Source organism: Artemia sp. Qi Xiang Cuo, chromosome 18 (assembly GCF_049724085.1).
Source record: "Artemia sp. Qi Xiang Cuo chromosome 18, ASM4972408v1, whole genome shotgun sequence".
In the NCBI taxonomy this organism is placed as follows: Eukaryota; Metazoa; Arthropoda; class Branchiopoda; order Anostraca; family Artemiidae; genus Artemia; species Artemia sp. Qi Xiang Cuo.
The window spans coordinates 18481818-18505952 of NC_142811.1; the positions used below are offsets into that span (position 1 = coordinate 18481818).

At 34.8% G+C, this 24135-nt stretch overlaps 1 protein-coding gene across 1 annotated transcript in view; it reads left to right on the top strand.

The window, feature by feature from the left end:
• Positions 1 to 23898, top strand: part of tyn (trynity) — a 122584-nt gene extending 98686 nt beyond the window's left edge. Inside the window, exons 13-16 of the mRNA XM_089104632.1 lie at positions 1514 to 1595; positions 2258 to 2402; positions 5847 to 6072; positions 19384 to 23898. Of these exons, the coding sequence (XP_088960758.1) occupies positions 1514 to 1595; positions 2258 to 2402; positions 5847 to 6072; positions 19384 to 19562 (632 nt within the window). The 3' untranslated portion in view covers positions 19563 to 23898. The remainder of the gene's footprint in view (positions 1 to 1513; positions 1596 to 2257; positions 2403 to 5846; positions 6073 to 19383) is intronic.
• The last annotated feature ends 237 nt before the right edge of the window (positions 23899 to 24135 follow it).

Here is a 24135-nt window from a genome sequence, read left to right on the forward strand (position 1 = left end):
GCGTTCCACTGTCTTGTATAAAAAAAATTCCCCATTGTTTCTACTTATTGTTTATGTTTCAATTCAGATCTGTTGATCAATTTTTAAAGCGTGGTGAGCATTCACACCGTGGTGATCCGATCAGTGCGACGACTTCTCCAAAGTCCAGCATTAAACAAGCAGCAACCACTTCTTATGTGTCAACTAGAAACCTTTAAGGGGAACAGCTTCAAATAGAAAAAAAGACTTACTTGTTAGAATGCCTGCAAAGAGGGTCTTAGAAGAGTCCATTGGTCGAGAAAGACGAAAAAATGATTATAATCTACGAGAACCCCTGCCTACAGCTTTTGAAGTCCCAGATCTGTATCAAAATCTTGTCCTTTACGATTCTGGACAAAATATTCATAAAAGAATTTTGCCTATTGGTCACAGACATATGTTATAGTATCTTGAAAGATCAGAACTATTTTTAGGTGATGGAACATTCAAGGTTTCGCCCCGGATTTTTTTCAGCTATATAGAATACTTGCAAAGGTTGGTGATTCACCAGCCATTTATTTTCTTTTGCCTGATAAGGCAGAAAGCTCATATCAAGGCACGTTAAAAGCACTTATAGACTTGGTGCCAAGAGCTAATCCCACTAGAATTCTGGCAGATTCTGAAAAAGCTGCTATAAATCCTTTCTGAGTGGATTCTCCAAATTTTATGTTTCGGTATGTTTCTTTAACTTTTAATAGTCTATCATGAGAAAAGTTCAATCGCTGGGCCTCAATCAAGAGTTCAAAATGACCCCAATTTTAATATCCTTGTCAAAAGTATCTCAGCCTTAGCTTTTGTTCCATTAAAAGATATTGAAAGAGTATTTGATGAGCTCTGTGGTCATTTTCCCCAAGGTGATAATTATTATTCTTTCTTCAGTCACTTCAATGATACCTACGTACGTGGCATTCAACTGCCAAACCGGGGGGTTGCATTCTGAAGATTTTTACCTGTCTTCTCGAACCACACTGAAAGTTTAATGAATTGCTTGGCAAAAACTACAAATACCACGGAGGGTTTCCACAATGCTGTTAATGGTATGTTCATCTGCACTCATTCAAGTCTTTGGAAGCTCTTTGATTGACCTAAGCGTGAGATTGCTGTTCAACGACTGCTGACATTAAAGCCGCTCCGATACACTATACGTTTATTAACTTTTCTTTCTGATGCCTCCAGCTAAGCACATCCTGAATAGCTTAAGCCTTTAGTAACTTAAGTTTATGCCTAATAGCCTAAATCTAATAATTATAAGTCTAATATAATAAATCTATAAGTCAAATAATAAATATAATAATAAGAATTAAGTCTAATAGTAGCTTAAGTCTAAGGGTGGGTCTAAGCAAGTGAAAGTAGCAATAACAAGTACGTAAATATGGAGCCATTTAACTACCCACTCCGAAACTTCGAGAATTTTATGGTTTTATTTTTAATCTCCCTTACTTTTCATTTTTTATGTCGATTATTTACTTTGATTTCATTATTATTTAAATTTCAGCTCCATACGGAATCTTTGCTAGAAGTTGTATTGCAATGGCTAAGGATTCTAGAACAACATTTCAGATTGTTGATGATGACGGGTAAGATGAAAATCACTATATTCTTCTTTCTTTTTCTCTGTCTAGTTCTCTCTCTCTCTCTTTTCTCTCTCTAACCTAGTATTTTTAAAGATTCACTTTTAATAATTTATTATTATTATGGCAATGATTTAATAAAAGGAGAGTACATCCCCCTTTTCAGGAATTATTCTTCATTTCGCAGTTTTCCGTGATTTCCTCTATCTTTTTCTAGTTAAGGTTTCCTATTATACCCACGTTTAATGTTTGTTTCTATTTGTTTTATCGTTTACAGAATATAAGGGACAATCTCTCTCTCTCTCTCTCTCTCTCTCTATCTCTATCTCTCTCTCTCTCTCTCCTCTCTCTCTCTCTCTCTATTTGGCTTAAAATTTTATTTGGTTTGTTTCCAATTTTTCCTTTGTGTCAATTCATTTGCAAAATTAAGGCTTATAAAGGCAAGATGGCTATACAGAGAAAATATCTGAATTTTTTTCAATTCTGAGGAAACCACGAGTAATAAAAGAGATTATAATAAATAAAAATTTTAACTGGAAACAAAAAAGAAAATTATTCCCCATTACATATATTTCAGATAATAGGTAGACTATTTATCATTTTTAAAGGATTATTTATCCTCTGTTTACATCCTTATATCTATTATTTCAAGTTGCTTCTCTTTTTAGATGTCCTGTGGACCCCCTAATTTTCCCAAGATTTATACCTGACGGGAACAACCTACAGTCGTCTTACGAAGCCTTCAGGTTTACAGAATCTTATGGAGTCATCTTTCAGTGCAATGTTCGATATTGTCTCGGTCAGTGTGAACCTGTAAGTATGCGTTCTACAATTGTCTTTATTAAATTCTTATTTAGTGTCACCCTTTTTGGTCAATGTAGCACTGTTGCAAGACAAGGAAAATCACGTTCTGAGGGCAAGAAATAAGACACAAATTTTCGATGCAATGACACATCTTTCATCGAGTGATTCGCGATTCGTCATTTAATGTGAAGTTCGATGTTGTCTCGATCAGTGTGAACCTGTAAATATGCGTTCTAAGGTTGTCTGTCGTATATTCGTACTGTCACCCTTTTTTGGTTGATGTGGCCCTGTCGTACAACGCGGAAAATTTAATTTTTTAGGGGGGATACGACCCGATTTTGCAATAAAATGACAAACCTTTAATTGAGTTATTCATCATTTAGTGTGAGTTTGATGTTGTCTCGGTCAGTGTGAACCTGTAAATAAGGTTCTAAGGTTGTACGTCGTAAATTCGTACTTATTGTCACCCTTTTTGGTCCATGCCGCACTGCCGTATGACACGGAAAATCACATTTTTTGCGGCAAAATACGACACGATTTTTCAGTAAAATTACAAATCTATCATTGAGAGAGTCATCATACAATGTAGCGTTCGTAATTGTCTTGGTTAGTGTGAACCAATAAATATGCGTTCTAAGGTTGTCTGTCGTAAATTCCTACTTAGTGTAACCCTTTTTTGGTTGACGTGGCACTGTCGGACGACGTCGCATTTTTTGGACAAAGAATACGACAAAATTATTCAGTATAATGACAAGTTTTTATTTTAGTGAGTCATCTTTCAGTGTGATGTCTGATATTATTTCATTGAATACGGACCTATAACTTTGTTTAATCTTTAAAAGTGACCTAAGTTATTAAGCTTGATTCACCGGTTTGAGTCCTGGGGTCGCCAATCTCAAGTCCTGATTCGGAATTGGGGTCAGTGGTATGAGTTTGAAGGCTCAGCCGCCTGGGGTATAGAGGTAACGGCCCTTTGAGGCCTCAATCTAGTCGGTTGTGCCCCGCCAAAAATTATCAGTAGTTTAACTTAGGCTACTTTCACCCTCATAAGCGTAGAGTCAGAAATCTGGCCTCGAAGAGGAAGGCTACAATTTTTGTGTGTGCTGGGTAAAGTGTAGTGCGATGTATTTGTTGGAAAATCCTTACAACAAAAAAATTCGTAACCATTAGAAGAAACTTCACAGTTTTAAACAGGAAACCTGTACTTTTGAGCATTTTCTGTAACAAAAAAATCTAATAAGATCTTCCTATAGACAACACCTATTATTTTCTTCTTTTTTTATTCCCATTTCATTTTTATTTCTCGTGGTCTCTTCTTTTTTTAATATACTGGGGTTTCCTGTAACATTTCAGACAGTGCGGATGCCTTAAATCGAGAGTCCCCTATAGGCTCCAAGTCCCTAAGCCCACAATGCTTGTATACCTGCCTTTTCTATAATTTGTAAGTTCCAAATTATTCTTATGTGACGGTCCTATTTGGGCTTCAGATCCCTAAGTCTTGCGTACGGATGACCTTAATTTTTTCTCTACATTTAGATAGGTGCTCCCAAGGAATAAGTGTAGGTTCTCTGGGGACAAATTTTATTGCGGGAATTTCCCTTTGAGTTTCATCTCTGCGAAGTGGACACCATATCCATTCAGGAGCCTACTAAGTAGGTAACAGTAACAGTAAAACGTAACAGAGTCAGAACAGTAAACAGTAACAGTAGACTAGCAGTCAGAACGGTAAAATTTAAAGAATATAGGGCATCGCAATAGCAGCAAAAATTTAAGCACACAGAGACATATTTAAATTCTAGTTGGATGAAATTGAAGCTTTGGAGGTAGCCCCAATTTTCTTCTCAGTGTTACAATTTCCCTGATCGGCAGGCACAGTTATATGGCTGACTTTAGGGGTATTATCGTTTTTAACATTAGCTAGATTTCAAGCTGAGGAGAAGTATTCTAAAGTTCTTCACATTGTGTTACGTTAAAACTCAAACCAGTTTATTCATATCTTAACTCAAAATTTGAAAGTTAGATTTAAAAAAGTCAAAATTTTTGAAAAGTTAAAAGGGTTGCTGCAAATCCCAGTAGGGGTACGTCAATACCCTTAAGGATACAGTTAGAAGCCATTTTCACTTGGGCCTGCGATATACTGCTATTAAACGGTCTGGTAAAGACATGGCTATCTGTTTAATACCTTTGTACAGTCCTGTCCTGGCCTGTCATACAGCTGCACCACTTACGCGCACTAAGCTTTTTATGTTTAAATTTACTTAAATTGATAAAAGGTGGGTAATTTTATCTTTATTCTATAAGCTCACTTTGTAAGAAAAACAATTTGGATTTAGATGGTTTTTCTACTATAGAGAATGCTCTTTAGTTTCCAATGTTTTTTTTGCACTGCTCATGTATAGCCCTTCAGAAGTCAGTCTGACCAAGCTCACCTTATTTCATTTAGATTATTTTGATCTACAAACTTAATTTTTGCACTCCTTCGATCCTATCCCCCTTATGAAAGAATGCTAAGTCAAGTCCTTAACTTTATTTTATGCTAGCAGCTATATTTTAGCTGACGTAGTTCTATTTTGTTGGTAATGTATTTTTTCTTCGTTCCATCATCGTTTAGATTTTGGTTTTAATTTGCTATTTATAGTTTATCAAATTTTGTTTTTAATTTAATGTTTCTGGTTTATTGAGTTTTGTTTTTAGTTTACTGTTTCTAGCATATTAAATTTCGTTTTAATTTTACTGTTTCTAGTTCGTTAAATTTTATTTTTAGTTTAGTTTATATCATTTAGTTTACTATTTATGGCTGTGTGCAAATATATCTTTCATCTTGTAAAGCGTGTGCTAAAATGTATTTTACCTTTGTCCTGTCATAATGTTTTTCATATTGTTGCTTATTTCTTGCTAGAAAACACTTATTCTTTTTTTCTTTGACTTGAGGGAATTTGCAATTCTTTTTATTTTAGCTTTTATCTCCTAAAGTCAAACCTAAAGAAATTATCTAATCTGCTATAACGCATTAGTTTCACAGTTTCGCAAAACTCACAGTTTCGCAAACCTCACAGTTTCGCAAAAACTAGATGTTGTATGTGCACAAAATTAATTTCATGTCTGAACATAGGACTAAATACAAATAAACTGAAATAAAATAAACCCAAAATTTTTAATTAAAACGATCATAAAAAAAACAAATAATGTTTGACCCAACGAAAAAAAAATACAATGCCAGGTTTTCTGGGGTCTGGAGGGGACAGTTGCCCCCCTGCCATATAGAAAATTACGCCTCTGAAGCTAGGTATGTGTGAACCTAGAGTTGGATTTATATTTTTCTTAATTTATATTTTGTTGAATTTGAAATTGAATTTATATTTTGTGGACAGGTCGCTTAAGGTATATATTTATAAAGTTAGGTATATATGAACTTAAAGCTGAAAACAAGGTCTAAATTTGATTATTTTTAAGGCTAAATGTCCTTGGGGCTCTGATTCATACGAAGCCTGGGGAAGGAGAAGACGTTCTATATCTACAGGATCAAAAGTACATATACACACTCAAAAATCAACTTCTTCGGGAGAAGATGATGTAGATGTCACTCTAAGTCGAGAGGTTCTTGTGCTGGATATTGGAGAAGAGCCTAATAAGCTGACGATGAACCACCTCTCAGAAGAAGAAGAAACGAAACCCAGTGGTCTGTATTAATCTCGAGAATCTCAAATGATCAAAGAAGGGGCGTAATTTCGTAAAAATACTTTCGGGAGGGGGGGGGGGGCAAACTTGGAGCGGATCTTCCCAATTCAAGTGAAAAAAGAAAAATGGGCCATAAAGGCAAAGGAGTACTAAAGAAGACTGATCTTTTTCCGTGGATGCTTAAATTATGCAGGCCTATCTTAGATTTGAAGATGAAGATTTGAAGATTTTGGAAGATGCTAAATTTCAGCTGGGGGGGGGCAAAATGTCCTTGTGCACAAGGCTGTTGAGTCCAGTTTTTAAATTTCATAGGAGAGAGAAAACCAACATAAATAATTATCGACAAGTCAGATTGCGGCTGATTATGTATTTAAAAATAAATTTTTGGAAAACTAAATCTGCTCATTTCAGTTGCCAAGCTCTACTTGAGTCTTATTTAGTATTTTCTATGGATTTGAGCGTAGGACAAATTTAGATTTTTAATTCCTACTTTTTAATTCCTAGTTATAAATAAGTAGCACGGTTATTGAAGATAAATGCAAGAAAAGTTTTAGTTTAAGTTAAGCCTGAAGGATTGTAATGAAAAGAATATACCAGAGCCATTGAAAAATGTGTCATGTTGACAGTGCTGGAGGCAATTTTTGACAACACCAAGTTGGCTATCAGCTAAACAAATGGGAATTCAGTCTTTATTTTTTTACTAGATTAGATTAGATTTATTTATTTCAAAACGACCTAGTTAAACATGATCAATAGTTAACCGCCAATGGGAAGACATAAATGCACTGGGACTGGGCGGTTGCCCCAAACTATTTCAACTTACTTAAGAAACAACTTTTAAATTTCTAAATAAGTTTTCAATTTCTTTTTAACACGTACAAACGGAAATTTTCATAAAAAACAGAAAAAAAGAAAGAAAAGAAAAGAAAAAGAGAGAAGATAATAACAAAAGAAAATAAATGATAACATATATCTTCAATCTCTGAATCATGGCTCCTCCCCCCCTTAACAAAAAATTCTTTACTCTTTTTTTAAACAAATGCTGGTGTTCAGCCACTTTAAAACTATCTGGGAGGGAGTTCCATACCCCCTGCTCCAGATTTTTTATTTGAAATCCTGTTAGACTTCCACTCCTATGCTCCGTCACCAGATTATTAGCATTCCCTGTATAATAATCATGCAAATCATTATTTTGTCGAAAAAAAAAATCTAAAAACACCGATGGACACGCTTCATGCAAACACTGGTAAGTAAAAATCGCAGCCTGGTACTCAAGGACTTGTCCCACATCCATCACCTTTAATTTTCTAAAACATGCTACTGTATTGTTAGTTTCTTTAACGTAGTCCCCTATCAACGGACTGCCTTATTCTGTAATACCTGTACACGCCTAAAATTACCAAAAAAAAATGCTAGCCCATAACACACAGCCGTATGATATATAGGGGCTAATAATCGCATGGTAAAGAAGCAACATCACCCGACCCGGTACGAAGTGCTTCAGTCGACATATAATTCCAAGGCCTCTTACAAATTTTGATAGCACAAGATCCCTGTGACGTTTCCATGACATATTGCAGTCTAGGTAAAAGCCTATATACCTCATTAAATTAACCTGTTCTAGAGAATTACCAGAAGATAATATTCGCTCACTGAGATCTATGGGCTTACCAATTCGACTAAAAATCATAAAATTTGTCTTTTTTACATTAACCGCCAACATACTTAAAGACGTAAACAAATCATTTAATACCATATTTACTTTATTTATTAACTCATCCACAGAAACACGACAAAAAGAAATAGCAGCGTCATCTGCGAAAGCTGTCTTCATTTAGTCTTCATTTAGTCTTGAGAGTGGAAACACCTTTTTGGATTCACTCACTTTGGACAGAATTAATTAAGAGCTTTGAACATGAATTAATTCAGTGACCCTAGCTAACTGATCTTTAATCAGCGATAATAAATCAAAACCCATTCCGGATCAAAAAATGGCAAAGAGAGTATGCCAGGAATGCAGATTAAGAGTTACTATTAACTCTATTCAGTGCAGTAGCTCTGAGCTTTACTTCCATGAACATTGCTCCGGTATAGAACGTTCTAAGTGGTCAAAACATTGGCTTTGCCTAGATTGTACTGCAAAAGAAGATACTAATGACAAGGTAGTACCCTTTGATGACTCTTTGCGTTGTTCCACCCAGCTTCCGTCTACCCTTATGACACCCCCACGTCACCAATCGGGAAGTGACCTAGTCAACATTTTGAAGGAAGTGAGGTCATCACCCTTTTCGTCTCTCAAATCAATTCCTTGCCAAACCAGTTCCATTTCCCCAGGACAGTCCCCCCTCAACCACGTCCGATGTGTCCTGCCAAACCAATTGCGTTTCAAAAACAACTTATTTCAGTTGCCAAACCCCTGACCAGGCTACAGCATTCAAGACCTGTGCTTCCTGCCAGTCCAACTTGTTAAACAACGTCCCTACTGCACCTAAAACAAGAAACCTCCTCCCTCCAATGCAGCGGTCATTATCATTGATGAGTGAACTTGAAAATGTTATTATAGAAATTTCCTTCCTAACCACTTCAAAAAGTGTTAGAGTTGGTAACCCCCCGTCTTTTCCAATCCAGGAATAGGAGAAATCCCAAATTTCTGTTAAAACCAATATTAAAACAAGACTTCTTGATGCTAATGTCACTCCTGATAACATCATCAAAAATCAAAATTTAACAGAAGACAAGGTCAACGACAAAATTATAGAAACGAATCCAGTGATTTCCGGTTCAACTAAGATAAAAAGACAAGTTTGTGTGTTTAAAGCACAGTTTATAGAATTATCTAGTAAGTTTATCACAGATCATTTCAGGTCTTCATTCTCGGTGCGAACAAAAAGCTCCTCCCACTTATTTCTGCATTAGTGGGTTAGTGTGTTTTTGTCAATCAATGAGAAATTTTTACAAAGTGCATTATTCGTAATTGCAAAAGCAGAAAAAAACTTGGTGAGCCGGCCAAGTGGTTTGCAAGTGTCCCATCTCACAGGTATGACTTAATTTATATACAAATTATTACTTAATCTATTATTTACATACAGTGGACTCAACTGATCGGCCTATGTAGGATTTTATAAAAAAGGGGGCGGGGGGTTGATGAAATTTTTGAAAATACGAAATTTTTTCTTCTTCTAATAACTGGTGGAGTAGGTGTGATGGTTTCAGGGGCGGATCCAGGATTTGTTTAGGGGGGGGGGGGTGCAAGATATGTTGATACCACAAACTTACGTTAGGAGCAAGTTTAATTAATTCAAACTTGCGTTAATTAGGTAAATTACGCTACTTTTGACTACTATAGGGGGGCACCCCTCGACCCCCTCCCCTCTGGATCCCACACTGGATGGTTTATCTTTTTTTTTTACGTCGTGATATTTATTTTCTAAGATATTTATTTTATAGATAAGACTAGTTTTGTTTTCAATCAATGTTTTCGTATGAAATAGGAATACCTTTTCTGAACTTTAAAGAATAAACACCTCTGTTTGAAAATCTTTGCGCTTTGTGACTTTACATAGCGATAAGGGTTTCTGATTGAGACCAATTATAGGACTTGGGTTCTAATTATTGGTTGCTGTGGTAAAAGTTGCCATAATAGCCCTATCCAAGAAAATACCAAACATCTGTTAAGAAGTGTTTTTCGTAAAATTCTTAGGGAACTTTCAGAAAATTTTATTTCTACTGATCTTAAGTATAATATGGCCTTTACTTTTCTTTAAAAAAAAACTTTCTTTTTCGTAAAGTTCTCGTAGTGTATATATATATATATATATATATATATATATATATATATATATATATATATATATATATATATATATATATATATATATATATATATATTATACATATATACTATATATATATATATATATATATATATATATATATATATATATATATATATATATATATATATATATATATATATATATATATATATATATATATATATATATATATATATATATATATATATATATATATATATATATATATATATATCGGCGCATACAAACAGCTCCTCATTTGATCTGCCATCAGCGGTCCAATTACCCTGTAACACGTATTTTGGCAGAAACTTTCTCAAAATGCCTTTGAAACCAACTTGAGACTTCGAAACCTATTTTAATTCCTAAAAACATCTAATAATAACATTGCACTACTAATTACTGATTTTCATGTATGTATTGGAATAAATTAATTTAAAATTAGTTTCTTCAAAATTAGTGTTCCAACGTTGAAGCCAAGTTTCGCGTCCAAGAGAAATCTGACTTGTCTACCCATGAAAAGATCTGATGCCGCTTATGTTTATATCTGCAAAAACGTTCTCTGGAGCCCTCGCACCTCGGTCCGGGTTTTTATAATGGGTGAGATAGGGAATGATCATACTGCTAATTCTATAAACTGTGGTTTAAAGGATTAAACTGTCTTGGTTCTAATCCCCTCTCAGGCACAAGTGTTCAAGGTCAAGTTCATTCTGAAATTGAACCTAATTATGCATGTAAAACTAGGTGTAAGTTCAATACTAGTGATGAACTATCCAGGAAACAAGTCAATGCTAATAAAGGTATATGCAAATATGCCTGGAGATGAATTTGCAAGAAGGAAGAGTCGTGTTAATACCATCATTTGTGCAAGAATTATTATTTGAAGAATGAATGTAGTGTCCCTGGGTGCAAACTCTTGCATTCCAGGGTGTGTGACAGTTTTAGAAGTGGGCTTTGCTTCCGTGAATGTAGTCAAATCCACTTAAAATATGGATACAAATATCTTAAAAAGCCCTTAAATAGTGCCGAAAAAAATTTAAACTCGCAGTCAGCACGCCCTCCAATTCCTTCTCTCATCAGTTTGAACCTGTCAAAAAACGATTTACATCAAACCTTCCCACCATTACATCAAAGGTCAGTGAGGTGCCGCAAGCAGTTCAGCTCAACGAAAACAAATTCTCCCCCCTCCAACAGTGCCAAGAAAACTCTGTCAAAAAACGAGACTCACCGAGCCGGTCATGTAACACACCAGTGTCCATTGGAGCACCACCAACAGCTCATTCCGGAGAATTTAAGACCCCCACCGTATTCTTTCACCACCCTACTTCCATCCATTCAGGTTATGGAAGCATCGAATTACGTGACTTTAGTGTAAACCTGTGTTTTAGTTCTAACTTATGTCCCCCCAAATCCCTACTTAATAATATCCCCATGATTTGTCCGCTGTCCTCCTTTTCTCTCAAGCCCGGTCCAGCCCCGCCTTTTAATCCTGCTTCTCAAACGAATCCCAGTCTTCATCCCGAAAAAGATGCCTCTCTCCTCCCAGATCCACGTTCCTCCCACCCCCCACTGCCTCCCACCATTAACAAACAAAAAAATGCCCTCATTAGTAACCGTTTCACTTTCCCAAAGTTGCTTGTTACGAACGCCGAAAGCCTGAATTTCGACAAATTGATTGCGCTAGAGGCCCTCTGTCAAGTACACAAAATTGATGTAATTGCCGTAACTGAGGTCCAAGCACAGAACCCTGATTTATTGAAAATGAATAGCTACTCTCAATTCATAAAACTTTTTCCTCATGATCACCCCTTATATAAAAAGGGAGGTGGAATACTATCATATGTAAATAATTATCTCTTTCCTAAATTAATTCATACTCCCAACCTTTCAGATTACGATGAAATCATTTGGGTAAGTGTAAGACCCAAAGTCTTACCAAGCCCCTTTAATTTGATTGTGTTTTGCTGCTTCTATTATTCCCCAAATCAAAACGCTGCACAAAGACAACGATTCTACCAACAACTGCATAGTAGTGCCGATTTTGTCCTGTGCAAATTCCCGAACGCCGGTATTTTCTTAGTAGGTGATGCTAATGATCTAAAGTTAAATTCCCTTTGTAGTTCCCTAAACTTAAAACAAATAGTAAAAATACAAACAACAAAAGGAACTTCAACCCTTGATTTGATTTGCATCAATGTGCAGGCTTTCTATGCCCCTCCTGTTCCCTTGCCCCTGTTAGGAGGAAGTTGTCATTTTTGTTTATTAATAAAGCCTCTCAACATCTTTAATCATACTTTTTCTGTTACTGAGTTCTCTTATCGCCCCATTTCCAATGATGGCCTTTACACATTTGGATCTTGGATTACCAATGAAAACTGGCTGGCCATCAAAGGGGAAAATGATATTAATTTTAAAGTCTCCGAATTCCAAAATCTGATTAAAACAAAATACATAAATTTCTTCCCTGTGAAAAAAGTGAAAACATATTCTAATGACAAACCATACATTACAAGTCAATTGAAAAAACTAATTAGAATCAAAATGAATCTACTAAAGAATGGTAAAACATCCGAAGCTAACTCATTGCGTAGACATATAAAAAAAGAAATACGCAAATCTACTTCTTCATATTACATATGCAAAGTCCAGGATTTATTTTCTACAGAGCCAAAACAATGGTATAATAGAATAAAGAAAATTTGTGGGAAAAGACATAATAATATAGATTTTTATTTCCAAGAAGACCCTTCAGTTACAGCCAATGATCTGAACAGGTTTCTTTCTTCCATAGTTCAGAACCTCCCTCCCCTTTCTTTTGACACTCCTTATGATTTGTGCTCTCTCAATTTTCCCGTTATTTCGCCCTCGGATGTAGAGGCAAAAATTAAGAACATTAAAAAGTGTAGTACATGTCCATTAGACATTCCAATTGTACTAATTAAAGCCTTTGCCGACAAGCTCTCAGAGCCTTTGTCCTTACTTTTTAATGAAATTACCTCTACTGGTAAATTCCCAAATTGTTGGAAATTAGGTTTTATTACTCCCGTAAAAAAGAAAGGTAAAAATCAAGATTTGATGGTGTCCGTCCCATTACTCTTACTCCAGTTTTTTCGAAGTTATATGAAAGCTTTTTAGCTGAGTGGTTGAAAGTAAAGATAATCCCAAATGTTGACCAAAGATAATTCAGAAACCTACGCTCTACATCTACTACCCACTATCTTGTTCACCTTATAGACACAATATGTAAAGCACTCAAGAAATCCAATACCTGGCTCAATGTAAATACTTTTGATGTACAAGATGCTTTTTGGTTAAACCACTATATAACGTTATTTGGAATGCTACCTAACTGCATCCAGAATGGACTACACCCGATTGGAAAATCTGTATCCTTCCTCTAAAATCGAACGCAATCCGTATAATACATGACTGCGCTTTCTGAACCCATCCTAATTTAGAATGGTGTGCCCCAAGGAACCCTTTTAGGTCCAATTTTATTTCTTACAATGATAAACAACCTTGGTGTTTATTTCCCAGATAGATGGAAATTCGTTGATGATCTAACTGTCTTAGAGACATGTTCCAAAAATTCCAAAAGCAACCCAATATACATCTTTGAATTGATATCAGCCAAAACTCTCAATGATGATATGAAAGTAAACCCTTTAAAACTAACTGTTCTTACTAGTAATTTCGCTAGAGCTCCTTCGTTGTTCTCCTGTCCCATCCCGTCTAAAAAGTCCATTACCGTTATGAAATTACTGGGCGTTACCATCTCAAGCGACTTAAAATGGGGTTGCCACATTAATGAAATCTTAAAACATACAAATGCCGCATTTTCCCTCCTTATACTCCTTAACAATTTTAAATGCCCTAAATCGCACTGTTTGAGGATTTTCTTGTCATTTGTACGCCCAACCCTTGAGTACGCCTGTCCTGTTTGGCATCCTGGCATTTCCATTGAATTGTTGGACGGAATAGAGGCAGTCCCAAAAAAGGTGCCTAAAAATTATCTTCAATAGGGTAAATTACCTTATATTTCCCTTCTTTAGAGAGCTAATCATGTCACCCTTAAGGAAAGCAGATCAAAAATTACCTTGCGATTTGTCAACAATGCCCTTCATAACTCTGGAACAATTCCTGTTTTCCCTGGTCAATATTCACCCCTTCGACCCCGCCTCCAGCGTTCTGTGTCAACTACAATCCCCCTTCTCGCCCCAATAAGAGTTTGAACGGAAAGATATAGAAGAACTTTTATCCCTTACATATTTGACATTTTCAACCACTGAATATCCGCTGCTTTCCCCCCCCCCCCCTCACTCACTCTTTACCTCATAGTTATTAATTTTAATGCCCATTTTGCAAATTTGGGGTTTTTATATTTATGTTTGTTCGTCACCAACTAACTTATGTTTTTTTTTTAATTTTACTTTATCCCCTTTTTAGTTTTACGAGTTTTTTTTTTGTTTTTTTTTGGGAGGGGGGCATTTTTTCTGACTTTACATTTGCCTTCTAATTTGATTAGTTTACTTTGTACTTTGTTTTTGTTTTTAACGTTTTTACGTATTTGACATTGACCCTTTTATAATCTTCTGTTGCTGTTTGATTGTTTGTTTTTGTTGGTTTTTTTTTCGCTGTATTTGACGCTAAAGTGCGAATTCGGCCCTTTTGGGCTTGTGATAGCCATTTTTCAGCAATAAATCTTATCTTATGTAAGACATGAATCACGAAGGTAAAATCTCATAGTATCTACAGAAACCAAATATAAAAGCGGACCCAGCACAGAACCCTGCGGAACACCACAATTCACAAGATATGGACTAGAAGTTACGTTATCAATTACAACCTTTATTGAACTCCCCTTTAAGAAAGAATCAAACCGATTCAAGCAAGCCCCTTTAACCCCTAAAAGCTTTAATCTATTCAATAAAATACTAAAATCAACCGTATCAAGTGCCTTTTTAAAATCTATAAAAACAGTGAGAGGATATTTTCCACTATCAAGACAATGATTCACGAAATCACTTTTTCGGAAGCCAAACTGAGTATCACTAAGGATACCATGGTGTGTAAGGCACTGGTAGAGTCGTCGATGAACAACTTTTTCAAGTATTTTCGAGAAAATCGGAAGGGTGGAGATTGGCCTCCGATTCTTGATATCAGATCTTGAGCCACCTTTTTGAAGGGGAAAACCCTTGGCTGTCTTGAGACCTTCAGGAAAGATTCCAGTTTCTAGCGATAAATTTATTATATGAACAATACAAGGCAGAAGGTAAACCAAAACTTACTTGAAAGTTCGGAGGTTCATTCCATCTATCCCCACTGAATTAGAGCTAATGCTTCTAAGAATTTTAAGTTGTTCGTCACTGGTACACCTCTCAGCCTCAAAGGCTAATATGCCCCTCTATCATCTTGTAACTCATACTTGCGGAAGGATTCAGGACTCTGGTTATTTTCCTGTTGCACTGTTTGACCAATTTTTGAGAAATAATCTGAAAAATGTTCCACCACTTGTAGAGGACCATGGAGTGTAGTTCCATCTGCCTCTATTGAGAGAGGCTCGCCACTGCTCTTCTTTGATATCATCTCCCCGATGACCTTTCAAGTTTCTTTCGAGTTACCTTTGGTCTCAGTAAATTTCGGTACTGGTACATTATAACGACACTTCTAAAGAAGTCAACTCTTATCCAGGGTTTCCGGGGTACATCCTTCCTGTTTTTGACGATTTTTAGAGGACATCTTTGTTCGTAAATGGGTTGTATAATCGAGTAAAATGTGTCATACGCGTCATTTACATCACCCGCTATTTCAAGAACAGGATCCCAGCTAAGTGTCCTCAGTTCATCTGCAACTTTATCTAAATTAGCCTTTTTCAATTGCCGGACTTTCCTTTTCTTTGCTTTGCTTCTAGTTTTTTGCACACAAGTAATCCTCACGATAACTGGGAGATGGTCAGATCCGGGATAAATACCTACATCAGCATATCTTGTATTTAGGAACTTAGAGCTGAAAAAAACGTTATCTATCAAAGTAGCTGAATGACTAGAAATCCTTGTAGGTACGCATGTTAAAGTGTAAAGATCATTAGCAACCATGTAGTTAAAAAAAATCTAAATTATCACCATTCAAATCTAGCAAGATAAAATGAAAATCTCCCATGAACATAAAATCTAAACCATTATGGGACATACAAGACTTTAACAGATCAAAATCATCAATATATTCGTCCAAGCGAGTGCTCGGCGGCTTGTACACCAGACAAATAATTTTTTCTTATTTTCAATTTTTAATTCAACACAAAAACACTCGATCTTTCCTTCAATCCAAATTGTCAAATCATCTTGAGATTCCAACCTTTCTTTTCGGGAATTATCTTTCCAATTTCTAGTTTTAACTGCTTAAAACTTAAAATTCGGTCAAGTATAACATGTTCCAAGTGTATTTATTTATGCCAAAGAAAAGTGCCTATTCCAAATTATCAAATCATCTCTTATAGAATTTTTTCTTCTTCTCGAAAACTTTCTCAAAATCCTTGAGATTCCAACCTTTCTTTTCGGGAATTATCTCTTCAATTTCTAGTTTTAACTGCTTCTTTACGTTTGTACCTAGCTGCCTCTTTGGAATTATCTTACAACGGCGAAATATATCGGAACGTGAAATAATACCATCTCGATCAAAGTCGAAAGCCTGAAAAACATAATCAGCCTCTCGTGACAAAATTGGACCATACAGAACCTTAAATTCAATTAAAGTAAATGAATAAAGTTATACAAGAATTATAGTTTATAATACCTTGCGATGACGTAATGGATTAGTCTGCTCATCCTGATCGAAGGGTAGTAGATTCAATCCTGTGTGTCGCAAGGAATTTGCCACATCTAATTTAGTTACATCATAATTCTTAGTTTGTTTTATGTCCTGATATCCCTCTTTACTATCATTTGAAGAAAGTTCTTTCTCACTTAATACATGTTTGTTTTTAATCATTAAAAACATGAAATATCCAATGTTCTTGTATAAACAGAATATATTCTGTTTGTTTCAATCAGCTTTTACAACCGTTAAGTAAACGACCTAATTCCTTGTTTATAGAACGGCATCCCTTTATCCGCAGCTTATACAAAAATCAGTAGTTTAAACTTTTTTGTAAGGACTATACTTTTATACTTCTTTTATGCTTTTATACTTAATTTCATTGTGTGACGCGAAGGCTGGCTGGTAAAGCCAAAACAGACTCGTAACCTAGCATAAAAACGGAAGAATTAAAAAACTGAATACAGAAAGCCAATAAAATGTACAATTGCACATTTTTCCATCTAGGTCATGTATGTATAGGCTTATGGCATGTGGTTCCGAGACTATAGCCTAGTTCTAGGCCTGCGTTTTCAATTTTTTTTTTCCAATTTCTAATCGCAGTTATGTTAGTCTTTTGGTGCATTATCACTTCAATTAATAACCTTGTTTTTAATGTCTCCAAAATTTAGTCAAATGTCTTTGTACGTCTAAACACCGAATAAATAGTACTACTGAACAAATAACGCGCATTCGTGTAATCTATCCAATTTTGTATAATTTGACTATACAATTAAACACACACATTGGGTGTTTCACACATATATTTCAAATACGTTAACAACGTCCATCCTTTGGAGTTCCTTGATCAAAGAGTATAAGACACTAATAAGAAATGTATTTGACTTTTTAACATGGATTTAAATGAGATAAAAAGAATTATTGCAGAATCAATGCTGCACTAAATAAGAATCAGTGCTGCACTGAGATAAAAAATTATTGGTGCCACTGATAGTGCAGCATTGCCCAGCATAACAAAAAAAATTCAGTCCACTTATATTTCCAATTAATACAAATTTAAAATTTCAATCAAAGGTTCAAATTTATGTGGACTTATCTGAAATTTTCTGTAAATATACTGATCCTTTTATCTTGAAGCTATTTCTATTGGTTATAAAACAATTAAGGCTCAGTAGTTATTATTTTGTATTTAATTATATTCAATTAAGTTAAGCTCGACTAGATTATATTTAGTGCCTATTATGATTTTGTGTTATGTTTGAAGCATAGGCACTGTATGTTGATAATAAAACATTGGTTTGAGACTACTATACAGAACATAGGCTAATTATAAAATATAATTATACTTAATTATATTTTGCTATTAATTATTAATTATATAATTAATAATTAATTATACTTAATTATATTAAAAAATATAATTAAGTATATAGTAAGTTTGTGAGGAGGAATTAGCAACAGTACTAAAAGGATTAAAGAATAATAAGGCTCCAGGTGCTGACAGGCAATGGGAGACCACGGAATCAAACGGGGAGGAAAAAGTCTCCTGGACTTTGATTATGCTGATGATTTAAGCATCCTAGATGAAAGTGTGAGCAAAATGAATGAAGTCTTAGAGGTTTTGCGAGTTCAGGGTGCTAGAATTGGTTTGAAAATTAATGTTAGGAAGACTAAGTCACTAGGGCTAGGAATAAGTGAAGATGAAAAGGTGACGTTGGGTAATGAAAAGATTGATCAGGTGGGCGGCTTCACTTAACTTGGTAGTATTATTAGTAAAGATGGTGGGAGCAGTGAAGATGTTAAAAATAGAATAGCCAAGGCTCAGGGTGTTTTTTCACAGTTAAAAAAAGTCTGGAAGAATAGGAAGGTAAGTCTGCAAACCATGATTAGAATATTAGAAGCTACAGTGATGACAGTGGTCAAATATGGCTCGGGAGCATGGACGCTCCGAAAAGTGAATGAAGATTTGCTAGATGTTTTCCAAATAAATTGCTTAAGGATTGTTCTGGGTACCCGGCTGACTTACCGTATTTCAAAAAATAGATTATACGAAAAATGTGTTTCAATATCGCTCTCTAGGGCTATAATGAAAGAAAGGTTGAGCTGGCTAGGGCACGTTGTGCGGATGAAGGATGAGAGATTGCCGAAGATTGTTCTTTTCGGCCAACCATCTAGGGATAAACGGAAAGCAGGACGTCCCCGTGTGGGGTGGGAGGACGTCATAAAGAAAGATTTAAAGGAAATGGGAACTTCGTGGGCGGGTGTAAAAAGGGAGGCTTTGAATAGACTGGGGTGGAGGAGGATCGTGCGTAGCTGTGTTGGCCTCAGGCGGCTTGGTGCTGCGGTGAGTTGTTAGTAGTAGTAGTAGTAGTAGTATATTAAAAAATATAGTTAATTTTACAATTGTGCCCTTTTGGCAAAAGTTTTTCTTTGATCCTCTACTCAATGTAAAGTAGAAATTCAAAACGTAAAAAAAATGCAAATAAAGTTTTATATAGATGACATTCATTATTTTTTCATTTATTTTCTCTGCTTTTTTTCAGACACCAACGCCAATCTCCTCTCTTACCGTGTCCAAATTTGTTTACTTTGCCTTCCTTAGTTTTCTTTTATACTATTTTGAAGTTTCAGTCTTTCCTTTTTATAACTATGTTTATTTCTTTATTAACCGAAGCTATTTCTAGATTTAACACGGATGATTTCAATGCCTACAGATGCCACTGCAGTTGTTAGCACATCCTGTCCCACCCGTACCTCAGTCTTTGCACTGGCAGCCACCTGTGTTCTCCTTTTAATACTTTATGTGGCAACAATGACATATATCTTATTAAGAAAGTGGTCACTATCTCCCAAAGATGTTTAATAGTCATATATTTAGTTTATTTTGCAAGTAATGATGAAGCTATGTAATTACTGCCAGTGAATGTATGTGAGAGCGTCGTTAGGGAAAGCTGTGAATTCAGTAGAGTATATTACCCCCCCCCCATCATTTTTAGCACCTCCCCTCCAGTAGAGAACCTCCCCTTTTTAGTCCCTTTTGTAAACTAAAGGATTACTTGACAAAATTAAAAGCGTTTCGAAGGGAAGAAGTTATTAAAATGTGTTAAATAAAAAAAATCAACGGAAAAAAATGTATATAAAATGTATAAAACATAAACAATCATTAAAAAAGGAGACTTATAATAGACTGAAAATCACTATATTTATAATCCTAAATAACTGATATGATGGTTAATGGTAGAACCTTAATTTTCTTTTTTTTGAATTTTGGATGAAATAAAATCAATTTTCGGTGAAAAGGGAATAACGTATGTCTTATTGAGTGAAAAGATACATGTGGACATTTGAAAGGCAAATTTGTGATATCGTTTGTTGTGAACAGGCGTATTGTCGAAATTCTAATGGTTGCAATGGTTGATAATGCCTGCCTAGATACGGTTACTGTAAATCACACCTGCGGTTGGATTTGAAATATTCCTTCTTTATTTGTGAAGGCAGGTTTTTAGAGAGGAATCCTTATTAGAACAAATTTGCGTCATTTTTTTTTAGATGTTTACTAAAAATTTGCGCAAAAAATGTTTGTGCTCACATCGGGAAAATGACCAGATTCTCCCTTTTATCTTTTTTTTGTGTTTTAAGCACACTGTTTATTAATTTTAATCTTAGCAATAGGATCGATACGTTTTAGTTGAGATCACCCATTTTTCTTTTTTCGAAAATTTTGTAAGAAAAGTTTGAAGTCAAGATAGTTGAATTTATACGATTTATAGATGAATTCATTCCTTACCCTGATAAATGCATTTAGATCCAGTTTTTCATGAGTTATCAGTTGATGAGTTCACGACTCAATTGATAAAAGTTTTTAAGCATGTGACAGTAGGATCTCGCTAATGGAAGTTAATGTAATCCTGTTCCAAGTACTTGTACATGGGCGCCAATTCGTATAATATTGGGTGCAGATTCTTTTCGTTTTTTTATGAAGATACCAAAAATTGTTTTCAAATCTAGGGTTTGAGATGGGGTATTTGTTGTTTTCTCAATAAAAGTATCAAAAACGGTACTCTTCAAAATCAAGGAGAGGGGGGGGGGGCGTTCCAGTTTCAACTATGTAAGCACTTGGAATAGGCACTTTTCTTTGGCATAAATAAATACACTTGGAACATGTTATACTTGACCGAATTTTTTACGAATCTTACTATTGTTTTATCAAAAAAGAACGCCGTATGTGCAACATTCTCTGCCGAATTCTTAAGAATGTGCTGAAGGCAACAGAATAGTCAAAATAGTGCATCTGCAGCCATTATCGGGAGAACCAAGCTTCAGGAATAGCAATCGAAAAACTTTTTCTCAGAATATGCAAATAAGAATTTTGTTTTATATATTAAACTTTTTAGCTTAATGAAAAGAATTCTATTCAGGGTTGCCAGTGTTTTAAAGTACATGAATTTCAAAATGGCCAAAAAGTCAGTTGAAAAAATTTAGACATCTAGTTTAAAAATTGGGAATTGAATATATTATTTTTATACTTTTAAAGGTAAAAAGGAAGAGTTTGCACATACGACTTTCTTTCTTTGTGACGACAGCACTTTCTTGTGTTTTATGCTATTTGCTACTTCTTCGACTTCTTTTTTATTTCTTTTGTCTCTTCTATTCTTATTTCAGCTATTCTCTAACTTTCTTTTCTCTATTTCTACCATTTCTACTACTTATTCTATCTTCTATTGCTCCTTATTCTACTATTTCACTAGTGTTGATAAAACCACTTCTTTTTCTTATAGGACTTCTATTTCTTCCTTTGGGTTTCGTTGCGGCAAGTTTAGTCCTAAATGTATTCATATTCACCTTACATTTGTATGATTTATGGTTTTGAAGTTTTGTTTTTTAACTAGTATATTTTCTACAGGTTTCTGCACAAAACAGTAGTGAGTAAAGTGTACCCCAGGGCTTGATTTTTTAAGTTATAATTTCAATCAAGCTTATAATTTATTCTAGCATCTAAGTGCGATATTGTATGGTCATTTTTGATTTGGTGATTTTGACTGGCGTGTCTGATCGAAAGTGAAATTTACTGAATTCTCCGTATAAAACCTTTGGGGAAAAGGCTTATTGAATGCCTATGTAAAACAAATTACTGATAGCTGTTTTTATTTATTTTTAATTGTTTATTTATTTTTATTTATTATATAGGCTTTGTATTTAACTGAAACTCAGTTTCGCCTGTTTGAAGCCCAGAGTTTTTCATTCTGATCTAAAACAAAATTAACTGAATATTTGCCCACGTGAAAACAGTTTTGTTATTTGGTGACGTACAACTCTGACCACCGAAGAGACATTAGAATCCCTTCAGAACATAGACTAGAACTCTAGACAGAAGAAAAAGAATCTAGACCATTTTATAGAAGGGAATAGATTTATAGCAAAATTTACATTCAAATTACATCTTTTCAAAAAGGCAATGAATTTTTGTCACACAGAATTTTTTCTCTTTCAACTTTAAGCTCACCTTATCATCAAGTGGATCTTGAATTATGCACGAATTTGACTTTTAATTTAGACGATCCAACAGAAATAGTAGGAATTACCCTGTGATATAAAACATGTTCAACTGTGTAATGATGTGAATAGGGAAGAATTCTAAGTTGTTTTTTGTATAATAATCTACAATCAGACGTTGAGCAATAAAGTGAACCAAGAAGTAAATTTTGAGTGCCTGAAATAAAGTGGCACTTGAATCGATGGCCTGTAGTTTTCATTTGTCAAACATAATAAGTATATTATAAATATAAACTAAATATGATATATAAGCAAATATATAAAATATAATATATAATAAATATGATAATATATAATATAATATATAAATATCCTTCTAATTCCTCTTTGTTTTTGTTTTTTGCTACAGCAAGCTCAGGAGATTAAGCTACAATAAATTGAATAACTAATCTTTAATCCCATTAATCCTTCAATCAAACTAATCCTCTCCAGTTCAAAGACTATATGTAACTTAAGAGATTGGATACTGGGGCTTGTGTTGACAAAATAAAAATCACCAAGGCCATCTAGCACTTTGCGTTCAGAAATTGCGATCCAACGCTTAGTTTGCCGATTGGCTTCATTACATTAATGTTGTCTCGTTGTTACACTATAAAAATGTCAAGAAGCGTCAGGTGCTAGATGGTGCTATTGAGTTTTTTTCAGCACATCGCCAGTTTCCATTCTTGTAAGCACCAGTACCAGCACATATTCTGCAACAGCACAACTAATCCTTAAAAGCTTCTGTGTTGGCCACCTCCAGAGATATCCCGACTATTTTGGTCGTGTCATCCCTGATTAGTCCAAGGTACCATGCCACTTTTTGAGCTGTTTAGAAAAAACTTTTGGGATATTTGGGCTAAAAACTAGAATTTTGAGAACATTTTCTGCTGATTCCCCTTTAAAAAACACATACAAATTTGTGTATATGCATGTTTGTTACGTTTTTGCAAGTCCGACATTTAATTCGGGGGTGTCGAGGAATTCAACCCCCTAACCCCCTCCCCCTGCCACACACCCTCTGGTTAAGATATTGGCAATGATTCATAAAGACTAAGCTCATTCGTCTCACTTTTTCTGTGAAAAAAAATCACATATTTCTAGAGCGCTTAAGTAAATCCTGCAGTATTTTGGCTAGTATAAGAGTTAGAATTTAGTTCATAAACATATGAAAAAATGTTATGTTCCATTGATAATGGAGCATTGGAAAAACAAAATAACCAAATAGACTTGGTTCACTCTAGTACTGAACTCTCTAAATATTTATGTTTCTGAAATTTACGCAAATGGGTCTACGGTGAAAGTATTTATGATGTAGTAAAATGTGCAATATTCTTATTTTGAAGTTTCATTGACATAATTTGGGATTTTTTAGATGGTGAATGTAAAGGTCTTATTTATTATTGATTCTTCCAAAATTTAGGTCTGAAATTTATTTTTAAAAATATTTTGGGTCTGAAATTTATTATTATTGCTACGTGGTGAAAGTAAGCTCTTCTCTTACAGAATCTGCAATGTTCTCATGTTGAAGCACCAGTTCGAAGCAATTTGTGATTTTTTTTTGTTTTTCCAGGGGGTTACTGTAAAGGTATTATTTATTTATTTTACAAATATAAATGTATTTATTTGTGATTGTATTTAATACTGAACGTAAATAAATGATTTGATATATACAGTCGTTTTATCAACTTTATAAATACCTTTTTTTCGGCAATACATTTTTTTCTGCTTGATGAAACACTCAGTATGCATTTCACGGAAGAGTTTCATGGAATATTCTATTCTAGGGGGGGAGGTATGCTTGAATAACTAAGTCCCTGGATCATATAAGGTTGCTTTTTAATAGACAGCAGCTTCTTAATGTTTGTTTTCCCCCTCCTAAGATAGGACTTTTGGAGGTGACG